At 46.4% G+C, this 18590-nt stretch overlaps 7 protein-coding genes across 7 annotated transcripts; 5 read left to right on the forward strand and 2 right to left on the reverse strand.

The window, feature by feature from the left end:
* Positions 1 to 261: 261 nt before the first annotated feature.
* Positions 262 to 1363, forward strand: JR316_0003637 (Nucleolar protein 16; the record flags this gene model as incomplete). The annotated part of the gene is made up of 4 exons (XM_047889408.1): positions 262 to 358; positions 412 to 472; positions 531 to 889; positions 1143 to 1363. The coding sequence occupies 4 exons, from the start codon at positions 262 to 264 to the stop codon at positions 1361 to 1363; spliced, it is 738 nt and encodes a 245-aa protein (XP_047751782.1).
* A 695-nt stretch (positions 1364 to 2058) lies between these two features.
* On the forward strand, positions 2059 to 5015 carry JR316_0003638 (uncharacterized protein; the record flags this gene model as incomplete). Its single annotated transcript, XM_047889409.1, has 9 exons — positions 2059 to 2195; positions 2251 to 2340; positions 2396 to 2461; positions 2511 to 2638; positions 2695 to 3084; positions 3135 to 3318; positions 3376 to 3799; positions 3856 to 3874; positions 3928 to 5015. The coding sequence occupies 9 exons, from the start codon at positions 2059 to 2061 to the stop codon at positions 5013 to 5015; spliced, it is 2526 nt and encodes an 841-aa protein (XP_047751783.1).
* A 2580-nt stretch (positions 5016 to 7595) lies between these two features.
* Positions 7596 to 8644, forward strand: JR316_0003639 (GTP-binding protein of the rab; the record flags this gene model as incomplete). Its single annotated transcript, XM_047889410.1, has 7 exons — positions 7596 to 7661; positions 7715 to 7834; positions 8003 to 8015; positions 8074 to 8157; positions 8219 to 8349; positions 8404 to 8507; positions 8562 to 8644. Coding segments are annotated over 7 exons (601 nt in total), but the record flags the coding sequence as incomplete, so codon positions are not given.
* A 3308-nt stretch (positions 8645 to 11952) lies between these two features.
* JR316_0003640 (Signal recognition particle receptor subunit alpha-like protein) lies at positions 11953 to 14546 on the forward strand (the record flags this gene model as incomplete). The annotated part of the gene is made up of 13 exons (XM_047889411.1): positions 11953 to 12010; positions 12046 to 12140; positions 12211 to 12450; positions 12503 to 12578; positions 12635 to 12785; positions 12836 to 13335; positions 13383 to 13638; positions 13699 to 13850; positions 13901 to 13962; positions 14018 to 14041; positions 14104 to 14289; positions 14359 to 14424; positions 14484 to 14546. Coding segments are annotated over 13 exons (1929 nt in total), but the record flags the coding sequence as incomplete, so codon positions are not given.
* A 284-nt stretch (positions 14547 to 14830) lies between these two features.
* On the reverse strand, positions 14831 to 15520 carry JR316_0003641 (uncharacterized protein; the record flags this gene model as incomplete). The annotated part of the gene is made up of 1 exon (XM_047889412.1): positions 14831 to 15520. One exon carries the CDS (start codon positions 15518 to 15520, stop codon positions 14831 to 14833), a length of 690 nt encoding a protein of 229 aa, XP_047751786.1.
* Positions 15521 to 16114: 594 nt separating this feature from the next.
* Positions 16115 to 17116, forward strand: JR316_0003642 (Hydroxyacylglutathione hydrolase, mitochondrial; the record flags this gene model as incomplete). The annotated part of the gene is made up of 5 exons (XM_047889413.1): positions 16115 to 16306; positions 16365 to 16370; positions 16423 to 16535; positions 16592 to 16972; positions 17032 to 17116. 5 exons carry the CDS (start codon positions 16115 to 16117, stop codon positions 17114 to 17116), a joined length of 777 nt encoding a protein of 258 aa, XP_047751787.1.
* Positions 17117 to 17349: 233 nt separating this feature from the next.
* JR316_0003643 (Vesicle transport protein SFT2B) lies at positions 17350 to 18222 on the reverse strand (the record flags this gene model as incomplete). The annotated part of the gene is made up of 7 exons (XM_047889414.1): positions 17350 to 17447; positions 17506 to 17518; positions 17579 to 17668; positions 17730 to 17750; positions 17810 to 17865; positions 17918 to 17991; positions 18086 to 18222. The coding sequence occupies 7 exons, from the start codon at positions 18220 to 18222 to the stop codon at positions 17350 to 17352; spliced, it is 489 nt and encodes a 162-aa protein (XP_047751788.1).
* Between the last annotated feature and the right edge of the window lie 368 nt (positions 18223 to 18590).

The following is an 18590-nucleotide window of genomic DNA, read 5'->3' on the forward strand; positions in this document are numbered from 1 at the left end:
ATGTAAAGAGCGGTTTGAGTTCGTTGAAAGGTTGAGCTGAACGCGGAGGACGGCGGAAACAGCTTTCCGGAGAATGCCGGACAATTTTGACCAGTGAGGTTAGGGGTACAAATTATTTCAGCACTGCGACGACCTTGCTGGAAAGTAAGCTCAATACTTTTAGACTGTACCCATTTATCGTCCTTCTAGTCCACGACAGCCAGCCAACAGATATACCTATCTTTTCCACTTCTTTTCGGTGTACTTTCAGAGCAATTATCAATGGCGAATCCTCGACAACGTCGCAAACAACGCTCTTCCTCCCACAGAGCTGTTTCTCACTCACGGCATGCAAAAAGGAATCTGAAGAAAACACCCCGTATGATTTATTTTCTATGTCCTTGACGACTTTAAATTGACAATGCTGACTAGCCATTCGTGGTCCTAAGGCATTGCAAGACGCATGGGATAAGACAAAAACAGTCCGCCAAAAGTTAGTTCATCTTTTGTTATCGGATGATTGTTCCTTGATCTCAATGTGTCTTCATTAGTTATGCACAACTTGGATTAGTTGTTACCCTAGACCCATTAGCGAGTGGCGGGATTGAGAAGCCGCTTGGACGAGAATCTGCTTCTATGGACACTACTCATGATTATGAGCCTGTCGCATCGACATCGACTGCGCCTACCTCCCAACCAAATGTACCAGTCGGATTTGGTAGAATCAAGAGGGATGCTGACGGAACTATACTGGGATTCGAATTGAACGAGAGTGTACAAGAAGAGGCCACCCCAAAGACCCGTGATTTGGAAGAAGAACTTGAATCGCGCATGGACCAGGACGTACGTCAAAAATGGTCGACTCATTTTTCATCTCAAATCGGTCAAAGAGATGAAAATCTGATAAAGAGTGAGTACTTGCTGCTTCCTATTTTTCTTTCCGACCTCCGTCGTCATATCTCCTGCTATAAAATTAGTGAATTTTTGGAGCTATGTCATAATTGATTGCTGTGCTTCTTTTACTTGATTATGTTTTCCGAATGCGCGCTTTCGGCGGATTGACAAGCGGACGGACACACGTTATCGCAATGTTCTTGTCCTACGATCGGCATAGTATGAATTTTATTGTTAACATGACTCTTGTTGTATTTCTTTTTCGACAGGTTTAGAGGAAATATCAGGGCGAGCGACAGGGACCACCACACTATCTATTCCTATATCCGGGGCGGGACATCGACACGCGTCTTCTGGGGAACTAAAATATTTGCAGCCTCTGATAGCAAAATACGGCGACAAAGTCGAGTCAATGGCCAACGATCTGAAACTGAATCCCGAACAAAGAACAGCCGGGCAGCTGAGGAGGGCGTTACGAAAGTTGCAGTAGTTTAGAAGAAGAAAGTTGGTTTAGACGATACGTACTTGTCGATCGACAAATAGATATTTACATATTTGAGGTGCAGATTATTACATGGAATGAGGGGGTGGAATGGGTTGGGTGGGAAATTGGAAGCTAGAATAGCAATTGTTGATCAGCGTGTGTGCAATTCTTTCATTTATGTTCTAGCGGGTTTTGAAGAAAGTTGGGTGAAAGACCAGATAAGGTTCAAGATATGACAAGGAGGAGAGGGCGCCAAATTGTGGGGACAGTGTGCCGAGATTCGTGCAGGCGGTGGTTGATTGGAAGCGGAAGATCGGGTGGTCGGAGGTAGGATGTTGAGCCAATGGGCAGCGAGGCCGGAGTATGCCGTCCACTCAGGATTTCTGCAGGGTTCTGTCATTGTGGGATCTCCCTAATTAAAATAAAGTACTGCCACCGGGTCCTCCAAGATCTTTGCCGGCGACTAAGCATCCTCGAGGAAAGACACCCAAACTGGCAGATGTCTTTTCTTCTGATATATATTCAATCCAAACCTTCTTCCAACATGTAGATCTCCTCTGTCTCTCCAGATCCGTTCCATTCGTCCTTTTGCATTCGCGAAGTCAACTTCACTTCTGCTTCGATTTACACCTCTTCTCATGTTGCTCCTCTAATTGGCCTCTATAAAACAAACACCCGTACTACTCTTTTTCTCGTCTATCATGTCCCCCCGCGGCCCTGCCTCCGCCACCTCCCCGACAACCCGTACCTCTTCGACTCCCTATTCTCGTCGATCTGCGAGTCAGCCCAAGTCCTCTCGCCAGCAGTTTTCCGCGTGTGGCGCATGTCGCATGCGAAGGTGCGTTTTTATCATATCATTAGTTCCATTCTAGTTAATCCAGTCCCCCCCTTAGAGTTCGTTGTGATCTTAAGGATTTGCCTGTAGGTTTTGTGGGTCCCCATCCCGCCTGTTCAAACTGCAAAGAGCGCGGAATAAAATGCGTGTTAGTCATATCCTCGTCTTTGTGTCCTGTTCTCATCGTGACGTCGTTTGTTCAGCGACGAATTCGCCGATGTAAAAGCAGTCAAATTACTCAGACGCGGTCGTCGTCTTCAGCAAGTCGAGTGGGTTCCATTTCACACCGTTCCGATCGTGTCACTAACCCCATACCAGGGCAATCTACGGCAAAGTAGCTGACCAGGATGATAGCTCATCTGGAGGCCTCAATAGACCACTTAGCATTCCTACTCTACACATCGACTTTTTTGCTTCGCCGTTCTGGCGCTGGCTCACCATTCAACGTATTTCCTAATCCCTTTCTCGTCATCCCATTTATGCTTATCACAATTATATCCAGGTCCCATCTTGGACAGCCATGAGTTCCTATCAAGATTTACTGCACACATGAAAGGTACTCAGCCTTTGACGAGCGAAGGTGGCCTAATTGCCATGCTGCTTGTTACTTGGGCCGCTTCAGTTGGGTTAAATGAAAGGGGACTGCCCGAAGACGACACTGTCACTGACGATCAATCTACACTCGGAGGCGGATCTCCTTTGGAGGGTTCTTCCAGTCGCCCGGCGGCAAGTGGAAAGTATCAGCCGCCCGGAAGCAGGCGCAGGGAATGGAAAACCAAGACGGAATCATACATCCGTGAACTATTAGAACTCATAGATCTTCATGGTATTCTTCGACGACCCTCTTTGGACGGCGTTCGTGCTCTTTTACTGCTCTTGCCTCTCCTGGATGGTAGGTGAACACGGTTAACTGTATTGCACCTTTACTCACGTTATCTTAAGAGGCTCAGCCATTAGAGAGGCTTGCAATTTCTGAGGCAACCTTCTCTCACATTCAGGCCTTATGCGTTATTGCGCCATCTCCGCCTTTTGCATACGAAGAGGCGACCGCTCGTGCTCGTCTCTTCTGGTATGCTTATACCCATGAAGGTCTAACGACAGGTATACGAGGGGGACGCTTTGTTCTGTAAGTCGACCCTCCACATTCCTGTCGTCACCTCTTTCATACTTATTATAAATTTAGAAATAGTGATGATCTGGAGGCATTCCAACGAACCTTGCCTATGAACAACAATACAGGACATTCTGGGCTAAACTCCCCGATCTCCGGTCCTTTAGATGGCATCGATCCATACCACTTGCAAGACTCGGCGGCGTTCAATGGGCAGGAATCCCCTGCACGGAGAACACTCATGCAGCTAATGCATTCCAGTGCTGCCCCTCTGGACCTCAGCAACCTTTGTCGGAAAATTCACACAGTTCTAACTGGTGTAAAAGCCACGCGAAGGACAGAAGAACACGGCGTTATCGATGCTGATGGGATGCGTGACATCTGGAGAGGTCTTGATCGATGCTGGCAAGAGCTCGAGGTCATGAAACAACAAATATCCGAGCAGGATAATCTCATGAGACGCCTGGAAATTAATCAATACGTTAGTGCATGGCAGGTAAGTCAAATAATTTTTCAGACGAGCTCGATAAATTAACATTTTGTATCAAACAGATCTTCATCTTCGAATGTCGTAAGTACCGTACATTGATTTCCAACCCATCTCCCTGACATACTCTATTTAAGACAATGTCATACGAGAGTCCCTTAAAGGATCTTTGTCAAGCTCTTCCGCTCCCGGACTTTATGACCCATCCTCTTCTCGACCTTCTTCCCATTCTTCCAATTCATCACCCTACCTTTCCCCCCACCAACTTCACTTCACTGCCAATCGGAAGTGCCTACAACTCCTACCTCAGATAATCAATTTAATCCGCACTCATACACCCAGGGAACACAGCGACGTTCCCTCCATTTTCAGATGGGATGCTGGTCTCGTTAGGGACGGATGTTTCTTCGCTGCCTACCTTGTGGCTAACCTCGAAGGAGATTTTGTGGACGGTGGGTCAGAAGACGAGAAACCAAAATTCATCGATTTGACGGTGGACGAGGGGGTTTCTATCTGTCTCACTGCCCTGGCCACTATGAGATGGGGTTATTCAAAAAGCGAGGAACGGGAGGAAACCATCAAAATGATATGGGAAGGTCGCAAACAAAGGCGCCAAGGCCGATCTCATCATGTCCCTCTCTACGACTCCGATTATCCCCAGCCAATGGCGTTGTCCGGACCCAACGTGCATCTTAGCTTGTCACCGAGCCCCAGCATGGCTGGATCCTCGCTAGATGGACGACCGATACTCCGGCCTCTGACATTATACCCTCCCCAACGCCGGGTCGAGTCTGCCCCATCTACAGCTTGTAGTACTGATGATCGAGGATCGAATGCATGGCCATCGTATACGCCACCTGGGACCTCGACATCCGTAGACACTAGCACGGGAACTGGATTTAGCAGGAGAGGATCACCAGTATTCTCCAACATGAGCGGCTTCAAATCAGCCGACGATATGTTCTATCATGGTGTCACAGATGTGGATCAGTTCAGCTATAATGTTCCCGTTTCGACGCCAATGATTCGCAATACATCTTCCATGGTGAATGGGGGCTATGGCCATCGCCACTCGCCCATCGACTCGCAAGCGTTGGTGGCCTCAACAGGCTCAAACTACACGGTAACCACCCCGTTTAATGCAACCTATACCTCTATTCTTACGCAACTTGATTTTTCGTCATGTATTCAGTTCGGCGAAAACTGCAATGCTGGTTATCATTGAGATGATTATATGCATAAGCATATGTTTTTATATGTATATGTTACTCTCTGGTGCGGTTCTGCCCTCAGGCGTTGTCACTGGCCCACGTAATTATTTGCTCTCATCTATCTCGCATTTGATTCAAGTCATGAAGTTCTGTTAATACATGTCGGACGTTATAGTAGTTGTAGATTAGGCTGTAAAATTATGGATTTTTTCTTTTTGCTTTACAAATTTGAAAAAAAAATCTAACGGTGGGACACCAAGCATTTGATGAGTCGTTCAACGTCTGCAGCTCCGCTAGTCAGAACTTGGAAGAAACCATGGAACCTATAAATGGAATGCTGTTTTCCACTGTTCCTCTTTTGGACACAGTGGCGTATCTATACACACGACCAAATAAAGTACATCGGGGGTTGTGACGTCACGTGCATGACATCGCGATCTTGATTTCTGATTCCTAGGATCCGAAGGTGAATCCCGCCGGCCTGGAGGTGCAAACGCGTCAATCTAGCACTCCAATCAAGGTTCTTGTGAGTGCGTTCCACATCTTGTCCGCGCAAGCATATCGGTGAGTTGTCAGCGTTTGTCCTTTTACAGTGCTCCAGTTTCGAAGGTTTATTGAATCCAGTCTGTCGTTCGATTCACAAAGTTGCGAACCGCCGTCGCAGAAGCGTGTTCAAGACAGCGGCAATGTGCATTCCAATCATTTGTAAATTATGGTTCTCTCTATCATGCAACGAGTATTAAAGTTGCCTTTTTGCAGTTGGATGTCCAACCCATATAAAGCCTGAAGGAGATGAAGGCCTGCGCCTATGCCCTCGATGCCATAATGGTAAGTAACTTTGACTACTATGAGACTCTTTGTGGCTTGAATGCATGTCGCCGTGCTTTTACAGTCATCACTTACGAAACTTTTAATTCCCAGTGACGGTCCTTCGTGCAAGGAAAAGCACTTGGTTTGAGCTTTTCTGGGTGCCCCTCATTCCCGTCTCCAGAAAGCACATTTTGGTATGTGGCACATGTCAATGGAACCAGGATATACCCAAAGGGTGAGCACTACTTGACGTGATTCCTGGTGCACACTACAAGATATCCACTACTGAGCATGGTAGGGGTCAAGCCGAAGCAATGCCCAGCGGGGCAGCACAAACAACATCGATAACAGCATCAACTAATCGTCCTGGATATCAGCCAGAATATATTGGGCAAACTATGCCCAAAGTTTGAGCTTGCAACTCTGTTTTCCAATATGTTGTACATTTATCGACATAGCGGCAATGACGTCACATTCGAAATACGATTTGTGGACCAACGAACGAGTCCTTTCTATTCAAGTGTAATAACTAAACGATCTACTTTCTTCCTGTACCCATTCTATTATCAAACAGTCGAAATAGCATTCAAAGTTTCTTTCCAAGTTGTGCCCAAGATTTGCAAGTGCAGCGCTCATATCACATGTCTAAGCCCCTATCTTGTCTCAATGACACCCGGCGCCAAGTGTCCGCAGTCTCTTGAATCACAGCCTCTCAGTTTCACTTTCACTTCGTTTACTTACCACGTTGCATTCACGAGGACCTTTGCCCGAGTCCGATTTTTTCAATCAGCTCTGAGTTGATAATTCAACGCAACACAGCTAGACTTTCGCATCAGTCAAACCTTTCCCGCCCGTAGAGCATCATGGATTTCTTTTGTACGTTTGTATGCTTTAATATTGACAGGATCGTACTTACCGGCCTTTAGTTTGCATCCCTATGATATGTATGTAATCGAATGCCTGCAATCATGGGGTGAGGCTCATGTTGACACACACTCAATCAGTTGGTTGTACTACCAAAATCTCACCAGAGGGAGATCAGACAGCTCGAATATGCCCTAATTGTCATAACGGTGAGGGCGGTTGGTAGTACGAATGAATTATGAACTAATGTTGCGTAAAATGTATAGCTGCTGTAGCTAGCGCAAAGTCCAAAGAATACTTTGAATTCTGTTTTGTTCCGTTGATACCTATGTCAAGCAAACACATATGGCGATGTTCAATTTGCCAATGGGCCTCTCCTATACAAGCAGGAGGGTGAGCGTATAGTCGGCAGAATGGCATCATGAATACTGAAATCTATCTCTTTTTCCTTTCAGATATGAGCCTCCGCCAGTAACGAGTGTACCAATGCAGCCAGGAGGGTATTATCCACCGCAGCCCCCACCGGTTTGGCAAGGGCCCCCACAGAATTATTCACCGGGCCCCGGGGCTCCTGGAGGCCCCGTTTATCCAGGTCAATACCAGAAACCTCAAGGCTACTAGGAGTCCCAGTTTGACGTCTATGGACATCAGCCTCTATCTTGTTACTAGATTTCAAAGCGTTGATTTACCGTTAATTTGTCTTTTTTAATATTATCTTCGGCACTGAAAGAAATGGAATTTGTGAGAATCATGACAAAAAAGAATGGAATTGGCCGGATAAGGGCACGGCACGTGTACGGCAGTGCTACCTTGTCAGTTGGTTGTTGACGCAGCCACTTCAGCTTTCCTCCACCTTCTATTCTAACTACCTTCACCAGTTTCATAGCCTTTTGTCTTTCTCCCAATCCCCTCCTCTCATCATGCATACAAGCGAATACGACTACCTCTTCAAGCTTCTCCTCATTGGCGACTCCGGTGTTGGCAAGGTGCGACATGTGTTCTATTTTATGTCCCACCCATTTCTGACCTCTCCTCCCAGTCTTGTCTGCTTTTGCGTTTCGCAGACGACACCTACACCGAGAGCTATATCAGCACCATTGGAGTGGATTTCAAGATTCGTACCATTGAGTTGGAGGGCAAGACCGTGAAGCTTCAGATCGTGAGTCGCCGTTCCTACAACTCCCCATGCTTCACATACTTGGCCAAAGCGTCCGCATGATTGGCTGTGTTTTCTACCCTTCGACAGACTCCGCATTTCTCTATTGCTGTGTTGGCGCAGAAGCAGTCACATTGTTCATTATGCTAACTTTTTGTCCCTTTTTCCCAGTGGGATACAGCGGGTGAGATATCAAAGCACTATGGCGCCATCCCATATTCTGACTTGTGATGACTATTAAGGCCAGGAGCGTTTCCGAACTATCACTTCCTCGTACTACCGTGGTGCCCATGGTATCATTGTTGTTTACGATGTGACCGACAATGGTAAGCCCTGCCCCCCAATGGCCTTGCCACAACTTTGTATGACTCATTGTTCCTTTATTAGATACCTTCACCAATGTTAAGCAATGGCTTCAGGAAATTGACAGATATGCTTCCGAGGGTGTCAACAAACTGCTTGTGGGCAACAAGTCCGATTTGACCAGCAAGAAAGTGGTTGAATACAGCGTTGCAAAGGTCCGGTTTCAATGGAGGGCACCATAGCTGCATATACTGACGTGCGTCCTGCAGGAATTCGCCGACCAGCTAAACATTCCGTTCCTTGAGACCTCCGCTAAGAACGCAACCAATGTGGAGCAGGCTTTCTTGACTATGGCGAAGCAGATCAAGGACCGGTAAGGTTTTAACCATGGCTATACTCTATGCCGCTAATGAGAATCTTTCAACAGCATGGGGTCTACCTCGACACCTTCAGGGGCTGCTAAATCTTCAACAGTTACCCCTGGACAAACGGTGCAATCCCAGCAGTCCAGTGGCTGCTGCTAAGCAATTTCACCGAGCCAGGTGCCAGTCATCCTTTCATATTTTCTCTGCAATGCGTGGAAGCCTTTATTGAGGAGCTCCGCCTTTACATATATCGCCTTTACGTATACACCTGCTACCCCTATTGGACTCGTCCCTTCCATCTACGTGTTGTCTTTTCCTTGTTTGATATTACACTTTTCACCGTCGGAGGTTATGTGCTTGAACGAAAGGTCAGAAACAGGTCGTTTTAGTTTCAAACGTGCTGTGGATACGATTACTGTCTATGGCTCTATATTTCCATAATCCCGTACTAGTTGTAACTTGAGTTTGTTACGATTAATGAGTCAATGACCATGCATTTTAGCAGTTTGTCTTATATCGCGCTGTGCGTAACTACATCTCATTCATTCCGGATTAACACTGCGGACTTGCGTATTGTTACTGACTGACAACCTCGCTGAGCATTGCGGCCTGAAAGACTCTGTGTCTGCTTATTGCCAATTATAGCAATCCCAGAGCAGACGGGCCGCGCCGTGACTTTTTCCAGAATTGATTTCTCTCTGTTCTACCCTTTGCCTCATTTCATTCCTCATTCATTAACCATGTAAGCCTTCTCGGATTTGCAATAAAATCTACCCTGAGCAGTTTCTTTGTTTTTGTAGCCTATGTTCTCTCTAGCTCGCAGACAAGTTGCCTCGCAACTAACACGAACCAGCGCGAACCGATCGTTCTCGGAGGCAGCAGCTAGTACCTCAAATGAGTTGGCGTCAACGTCGTCAACACTTCCTCCTTCAAAACCTGCGACTCTTCCTTACTACGTGCCGCGTAATACAAGAGGTAACCTGCCCGTATATACGGATGTGCGCAACGCGGGAGGTCGCCACCTAATTCTAATCCGCAACATCGAAGGAAACACCGGTGTATCTGCTTTTCATTTTTATTATTATACCTCGTTCTGACTTGACTGCTTTAAGTTACTCGCAAGAGACATTTCGGAATCACTTTTCGAGAAAGATACGTACGAGGCTTCGCGGCTGAAAGTCCAGATAACGCAAAACAAGCACCTTATTCTCTCGGGTGGTCACTGGAAAAACCATGTCATTGAGTGGTTGAGGAGCAAAGGATTCTGAGAGCACAGTTTTTCTTTTGTAACGGCATGCAACAGTATGGGTCAATTCTATATGATATTTTATTCCATACCCACTTCTAGCCAAGACCTCGGTCGTAGAGGCGAAAGGCCATATTACCTTGAAGATTCAACACCCTTTTATGGCAACCCTGGCAATTAAGGGCGGAGATGGGGGAGAACGCGTTTAACTACAAGTACATGAAAATAAGATATAATACAAGATGTCATACATCAATGAGATCCGGCGCGTCAATGCCCAGCGTGCCAGTCTTTGCCCTTTCTAGTTGAGCATCAGCAACACGTCGCCGACCTTCAGCCGCGCTCAAGTCAATAGAGGCCATGTCGAGTTCATGCAATGCCCTCTGTAAGCCTTTGACTTGAGTCGAGTCCTGGTGTGCATAAGTCACCCGGAGGGTACGCAGTTTGGCAAGCTGGTGAAGTATTAGCAAAAAAAATTGACGTGAAGGTAGTTGACCAACCTCCGCTTCCAATGCGATTAGCTCCGGTGAAGGTTTTGGCCGCTCATATTTCGGTATAGTAGGTAATTTAATTTCGGGTTCACTTTTACCATAACTAGGTTGTCCGGGAACAGGATAAGATCTTCGAGAGTCTCTTCGACCTATCGCATATGTAGGTTGAGTTGGCAGGCCACGAGGAAAGTTACGTGGTCCTCTGGGAGGAGAACGGCCGGACCGATTTCGTTGAGGGTTTGTGATGGTAGCTCGTTGATGGGGCTGAGGTGAAGGAGATCTTTTAGAATTGGTTGAAGTTTGGTTCGGTGAATTAACGATATCCATTTTGTTGGAAACGTCTTCTGAGGTTTCAGTTTTGAGGGTGCCCTTCGAGCCTGCAGGAGAAAATGAGATTATAGATTCTTGCCTTTCTGGTTTGATTTCTTCTGCTTTAAGATGCAATTGGGTACTCGTGTCTGGCAAAGGGGAGTTCTGTTCCGCCTGTGGAGTCTCGTGTATTGAGGGCTTGGCTTCCTCAGATAATGAAGATTCTGGTACATCTCGAGGAGAGATTAGAATAGGCTGCTCTTCGAGTTTAACAGTGGGAACTTCTTCAGAGGGTTTCACGTCAACATGTTCTTCTTTTGCTGGGCGTGAAGTATCTCGAGGAGGTTGGCTGCTAGATCGTGGTAAAGCAAGCGTCGGAGGTCCTTTGTCAATACTCATTGATCTATCCCTCGATCGAGAACGTTTGCGTGGGGAACAAGAACGGGGACTCGTGTTAATAGAATGGTTTCCTAGCCTTACCCTCCTTGATGGCATCGGTGAACGTCGTGGACTACGAGTCCGTGTTCGGGAGCGAGAGCGTGGCCTTGAGCGGTACGGCGAAGGAGACCGAAGTGGTGGTCGTCGCCGTGGAGGGGACCGTGAGTCACGGCGACTTGGGCCTACATTATGAATATCATTCTGAGTTATAACTGAGTAACATTAGTGTTTGGTGCATTGCGCACCTGGACGGCGAATAGGTGATGCAGGTCTAAGGTCGAGTGCGTAAGAGAACTTATGAAGCTGTTCAGCGGTAATCTTACCTTCTGTAAGATCCTCTATCGCGGTCGTATGCGCGTCTCTCTCTGTCAGAAAGCTCCCATTTTCTGGGGCTCCGATCGAAGTCTCTATCTCTTCTTCGATCCCTGTCTCTGTCTCTATCCCTGTCAATATCACGGAATCTATCGCGGTCTCGTTCACGGCTGAGGTCCCGACGGTCGCTCTCTCTCCTACTATCTTGCCCAGGAATATATGTGTCGGGTCTCCGGGAGGGTACATACGACCTGTCTCTTTCTGGTACTGATCGATTTATTCGACTCATAGGTTGGGCAGGGCGGCGATCTCTGTCACGCTCATCGGGATGCCGACGTTCCTCACGTAGTTTTGGTGGGGTTTCTGGACGTGGAGGAAGATTGGCCATGATATTATTGAGAGTTGGAAGTCGAAGAGGACTAAACTCAAAGTATTCAATTACCTAAAGGTGATGACCTGACCAGCAAATATGTACAAGCACTCCGATCACCTTACCGAAGTCTGCACTTGACTTTACACGGTACGTACTTGCCAAAGTCTGCTTTCCACTTCCAACACATTGGCCAACTAATCCGCCATGCTCGACCATTGTTCCATCTCTCATAAAGGCGAGTATCATTCTTGCAACTTGCGTACTTTAATTGACATCTATTCCAGGAGGAATCGTACTATGGTCTCGATCTTTCACTCCTGACGCTGCACATCTTGCGACCTCGTCAGCATCTCCTGTTAATTCTCTTATACGTGAAGCCTTGATAGAGGGGCGTACTACAGAGGAGAAGTATGAGAAAGACGGCTACGCTGTTAAGTGGACATTTGTAAACGAACTTGAACTTATTTTTGTGGTATGTTTACCGACTAGTAGTATTTATGCTTGGGGTTGGTCCATGTCCTCATTCTGTTCTACCACAATAGGTTGCATATCAGCGCATACTGCAGCTAACTTATGTAGACGACCTTCTTGCTGCCATGAAACGACTGTTCATTCAATATTTTGAACCTTTTGTCGCTTCATTCGTAGCATCGCTGCACAACATAGGTACCATTAAAAATGCAGCTGCCGAAGGTCCGTCTTGGGATTTCGCCAAAGCATTCGAGCGTTGGGACACGCTTTTCGATAAACTTCTTAAGAGCCTCGAGGAAAAAGCAGCCCAGGTTCGCTTATTTGCCTACGTTTCCAGTATACCGGCGTCATGATCCTTTATAGGACCGCAAATCTCGCTTGCGTTCAGTTGTACGTCCTGTTGAGGATGTTACCCCTCCTTCAGATGAACCTGATACAGGTTTATATTTTTGCCCTCATCATAATTATCTCCCACTGACTTTTACTTACTTACAGTTCCCTCAATTAATCCTGATGTTCCCCAAGACGAGCAACAAATAGCTCGCAATGTCCAGGCTCTAAAGAGTCGCCTGCGTGGTCGGGGAGGTCGTCGTGTAACTCGGGGACGAGCTGATTTATCGAGTAAAGACAGCCCAGCAGAATCGGAGTAAGCCCTTCAAATACCACATCCCAAACCCCGAAGCTCATTGTGACAAGCTCTGATACTCAGTCTAAGCGCAAAGCAAAGGCTAAAGTGCAACGAAAGTGGGGAGACGAACCGGTCACAGAGTCTGATATGGCGTCGTTGGACTTTAGCTCCGATAAACCGAGTGCTGGTGTCGACATTGGATCGCATGACCTTGAGTCATTAGTTGATAAGTCATCTCTTGGTCACCGTACCAGCGACGGTCTTTACGAGGTCAAAGATTGGGATTTCTCCAGAGATAAGACAGCAAACGATGCGGACGACGCTATCGCCAGGGCTCTGAAGCCGTTGGATTCCAGAACTTCAGGAGCTGAGGGATCAATGGGAGCATTCAGCTCCATTTTTGCCCGTTTGACGGGTTCCAAGACCCTGACGCAAAGCGATCTTAAACCCGTCCTAGACGCCATGAAGCAACATCTCATGAAAAAGAATGTCGCAAAAGATATCGCTGAGAAAGTCTGTGAAGGCGTTGGTGAGAGCCTTATCGGGAAAAAGGTCGGAGGATTTCAAAGTAATACAACACCTTTCTTTTCAGTGCTTTGTCTGACTTACTTATAGCACCGTACAATGCATTCCGAACCGCCCTTTCTACATCGCTGACGCGAATATTGACTCCAAAAACATCCACCGATCTTTTGCTATCTATCAGAACAAAGTTGACTGCGCCTTTGCCGTCTAATCAAGCACGGATGCCATATAGCATCACCTTTGTCGGTGTAAATGGAGTTGGGAAAAGTACAAACCTCTCGAAAGTATGTTTCTGGCTTATTCAAAACGGATTGCGCGTTTTGATTGCAGCCTGTGATACCTTCCGGTCAGTTCAAACGGAAATCAAGTCCGTTTTGTATCTAATCAATTGCCATCATATTTGTAGAAGCGGAGCTGTTGAACAGCTTCGAGTGCATGTTCGAAACCTCAGCATGCTCGGTGTTAATGGGTCGACAAATAGCAAAGGGCGAGTGGAGCTCTTTGAACGAGGGTACGGTAAAGATGCTGCTGCTATCGCGCGAGAAGCTATCTTACATGGTTTGTGAATCTTCCACTTGAAAACATAAGTGAACTCATCAACTGAGTAGCAAGAGATAACAATTTCGATGTTGTCTTGATTGATACTGCTGGACGAATGCAAGATAACGAGGTACGTAAAATTTGAAACGGCCCACATGGCATATCATTAACGTTGAACACAATAGCCATTAATGCGGGCGTTGGCAAAAGTATGTCCTGCGATGACCGTGCTGAACCCGTCACTAATCGCGCCATTTTCTTGTTTATATAGTTAGTTTCCGTCAACAATCCTGACAAGATCATCTTTGTAGGAGAAGCATTAGTGGGCAACGAAGCGGTCGACCAATTAACAAAGTTCGACCGTGCTCTTCGCGATTTTTCATCCGCCTCTGGTGCAGGGAATGGTCGCGGAATTGACGGTATGTTGGTCACCAAGTGGGACACAGTAGACGACAAGGTTAACACGCCATCACACCGCCCGAGATTTTGACGCTGACAAGAATATCTCTTCTGATTGATCGTGTAGGTTGGAGCGGCTTTATCAATGACCTATGTTACTGGCCAGCCAATCATCTTCGTTGGATGCGGACAGGTGTGTAGCGTGTAACCCGTTTCCCCATCTTTTAATTGACTTTATTATCGGGATTTCAGACGTATACGGATCTTAGGCAACTGAGAGTTGCAAACGTTGTGCAAGCTATTTTAAAGGATTGATGCCTTCAAAAGTATCTATAAACCTAATGGTCTCAACTCGCAGGATGACCTATATTTATCTACTGCAACTAGGAAAACAACACTGGGAACTGTATTATAGCACCCTAACTATGAAAAACATTCAAGTTTTTGTGCAGCGTGTATGCTGGTGTGCATTTACAAAGGAAAGTGGGAGCAGGATAAATGAAATAAGACATCGCAAATTGGATCCACAATGTTATAAATAATATACTCAAGGCGAAATACGACGAACGGTAGGTTGCCAACAAAATAGATATGAATAGTTAATTGATATCCGATTTTTCGCGTGTTTGATGGAAGTATGATCTGTAGGACTCCTGTGTTCCATGAGATAGTGCAGTTTCGAAAGGGAAATTGCTGATGGATTGTGCGTCAGCATCGTAAGTGGAGTCGTCTAGATGGCGGAAGCGCGATTCAGAACCGCTCCCGAAGGGTGTACCGTATGATCTGATGAACTCTGATGAAGGTGCCATGCGGTTCTTCTTTCGCCGACGAATGGTCCATATCGCGAACAAGAGTAGAAGAATGAAGGTTATGGCGCCTACAATGCCACCGACGATGGCGCGCACATTAGCGCCCTTGGAAGCGGCGCTTGTTGAGTCGGTCTTGGCGTTATTGATGGACCCTCCGTTCGAAGCAGAGTTTGTAGACAAAGGCATAAAGAAGCTGGTACTAGTGACATCAATGGTGTATCCATTTTCGTTTGTGGTTGAGAATGTAATTACACTGTAACTTGAGGAACTTTGATGGGGGGCCGAACTTTCTGGATCAGAATGAGAGGCGATTGGGCTGCTGATGCTGCTGAGACTTGACAACGAGATAGATTCGCTTGGTGTGAAAGTGGAAGAGCTCCCAAAATTGTTACCGTTGGCCACAGGTGTTGAAGGTAAAGAGGGCGGCTGCACTGATACGGTGGAAGTGGTTACAGCGGAATGCACACTAGTTGGACGCATTGTCGCACTGGAAGCCGGTATTGTCTTAGATGTCATCGCTAAGACGCGACTAGTTGTAGTCGTTGTTTTAGACGACTTAGAAGAAGTAACCTTTGTGGCAGGAGGACAGCCAATATGCCGAGGAAAATCTGGCGAAAGGTCATTAAAGTGTCTAGAACATGAAAAGAATAAACTCACTAGAACAGTTGATAAATAGCTTGTTTGAGCTACCAGGCCATGCTCTTTTGGATATGAGCTGTCGCACATTTATTAACCAGTCGAGTGCAAATATGAATGATGCTCACCACCGAGTCGCGGTCCTCATTAACTTGCCTGAGTGCACCATGTGAGGTTAGTAGATTGTGATTGTACATAGGTTGAAATCAAATGAGTGTGTGGGTTGGAAGAAGAGATACAGAGCAGCTGAAAGTCTGGATATCAGAAGCAAAGGGGAGGGATAAACATGGATGAGAAAGAAGTGGATTTTGGCGTTGAATGATGGCCAAACGCGCCCCATGCATAACTTTAAGGGGGCTTACATCAGCGACGCGGCTTAATATGCTCCTCTTCCGCAATTCCCATCTGCTCCCCCGTTTGTCCTTTCAGTATCGCACAATGAAGGTCGTACCGGTTCCTGTGCGCGAAGATAACTATGCGTACTTGCTCATAGATGAATCTACCAACAAAGCCGCTGCCGTCGATCCGTATGATGTTCCAAAGGTCGCGGCAGCCGCCCACGAACATGGAGTCGAAATCGTCGCAGGCATCACCACTCATCACCACTTTGACCATAGCGGAGGTAACAAGGTCTGTATAGCTCCACGCTGCTTCGAAATGTCCTTGCATGCATGCTGAGCCTTTCCAGGAATTTGTATGTCCTCCAATTGATCATATCTCAGAGGGGTGTCCAATATATTTCCCAGGCATCCAAGTATCCAGACGCGTTCATTTATGGAGGCAGCGATAAGGTTCCAGCGCTGACGAATCTTGTCAAAGACAAGGATGAGTTTACGATAGGAAACAATATTCGCGTCAAGTGAATACCACCCATCCATTTATCGATCGTACCGTTCATTCATTCCATGAACCTAGATGCCTGGCAACCCCCTGTCACACACAAGAGTCAATTTGCTATTACGTCACTGATGCAGTTGAAGGCACTCATCCTGGTGGTGTCTTTACTGGAGACACCCTCTTCATCGCTGGCTGTGGCCGATTCTTTGAAGGTGTTGGTGCAGAGATGGTCCGAGCTCTCGATTATCTCGAAACACTCCCGCCAAAGACTATCGTCTACAATGGTCATGAATACACAGCTGGCAGCCTGGCATTTGGAAAGCATATCGACCCTGAAAACCCGGCCTTAGCCAGACTTCAAGAAATTACCAGGAACAACAAAATCACCACTGGGCTAACTACCATTGCAGACGAAAAAGAATGGAATGTGTTTATGCGCCTTGAGAGTGATGCTGTTAGGTTCGTCATAGTCCCTCAACATTCAGGTACAGCTCCAAACTTACAGAAAATTCGAATAGAAAGGCCACTTCGGCGACCAGTGACACCCCCAAAAGTGCTATTATGGATGCACTTCGAGAACAGAAGAATAAATTCAAGGGGTAAGTTCATGGTTAGCATAAGCACCATCAGACATTCCTTGTGCAAGTTCACAGACCCAAATTGTAATCCAAATCCGAAATGAATACATATATAATTATGGTAGCAAGTAAAAGCATACATCCGGACCATCTTCGCGCGTGAGCCGATTTTGGGAATCTTCAGAAAGGAACTAGGTACGTGGAAGCGTTGCATAGTGCAACTCTGGGGATTGTACATTGTCATGTGGGTCGTCCTCATCAGCCTAAGCCAACAGCTTTTGTGACAGCAGCTCGAGCGTAAGGGATATATGACAGGGTGTACCATGTGTAAGCTAAAAATTCGATGAAGACGAAAACTGTGGACATAAACCATTAGCCCAGGTTAAACTATTCTGTATTTTAAAACCAACTTACTCAGGCATAGAATCTGATTATTGAGATAGACAAGTTAGCATTAGCACAACTTAATTAGAGAACAAAAACTTACACCGTTGTTCAATACGAAGGCTCCAACCAAAACGAGGCCGATGGAAGCAATTAATACGATGGAAGCAATTACGCGTACAGGTTTGAACATCTAGAGGTATTGCGTATTGGTGATCTGCGCCACCATTAGCGCTATACACAAAAACACTCACCAGTTTGGCTTGTTTAAAGAACTGTTGAAATGCCAAAGGTAAATTACCCCCAGAAAAAGAAACAAAGCTAACAAACTCACTCCAATGAGGAAGCCAGTCCCAATGAGGGATACTATAGTTCCCAGAACGTAGAGGACTAGGTGGTAAGAGTAAGCACTCTATATCATGGACAAAGCATAACGACGTACTAGCAAACAAGACCGTCATGCCAAAGATAAAGACCACCGTTCCCAGCAAGCTCAGCACGAACCCAGCGATGAGACTGCATGCGCAACAGACAAGGAGAACAACAGGGCAGCCAGTCAGCTATCCACCGGGTTCACCGGAGGAATAAGTTAAGGGTATTGAAAACTCACCAGCCAGCAAAACCATAGAGTCGCGTAGTCCGTGATAGTCCGAGAGACTTGAACGCTGAGTCACCTTCAAAGAAAGAGGTATCCGGGATGACGCTGGATCCCGACTCGAGATTGAACCACCCTTTGCCTGGGGCCATATTGTGTTTTTACTTGATTATTGCTGGTATGAGAATGTAAAGACCTGTTAAAGTGTGTGTATTGCGGTGAAATAAGGCTTTTACAGATATTGCTGTGCCAGCAGCGCAAAGTCGCAGGTGGAAAAGGCGAGGCCGCAGCGACTGGGAGTAGCGTTACTTAAAGAGCTCTTAGCTATGCTTACCATCAAACACTAAGATAATGTGTCACGTGGCACTCTAGGCTTGGATGTCTGACTTATATTGGAGAGCAAGAAAACAAATAGAATTACGGATGTGATACATGTCATTTAACGAGTATGAAGCCCCAGGCGCAGCCACAGAACAGAGAAGAAAGCGTTTATATCGGAAGTGTATGAACATCATGAAGT

This window comes from Psilocybe cubensis, chromosome 3 (assembly GCF_017499595.1).
Source record: "Psilocybe cubensis strain MGC-MH-2018 chromosome 3, whole genome shotgun sequence".
NCBI classification, from domain to species: domain Eukaryota; kingdom Fungi; phylum Basidiomycota; class Agaricomycetes; order Agaricales; family Agrocybaceae; genus Psilocybe; species Psilocybe cubensis.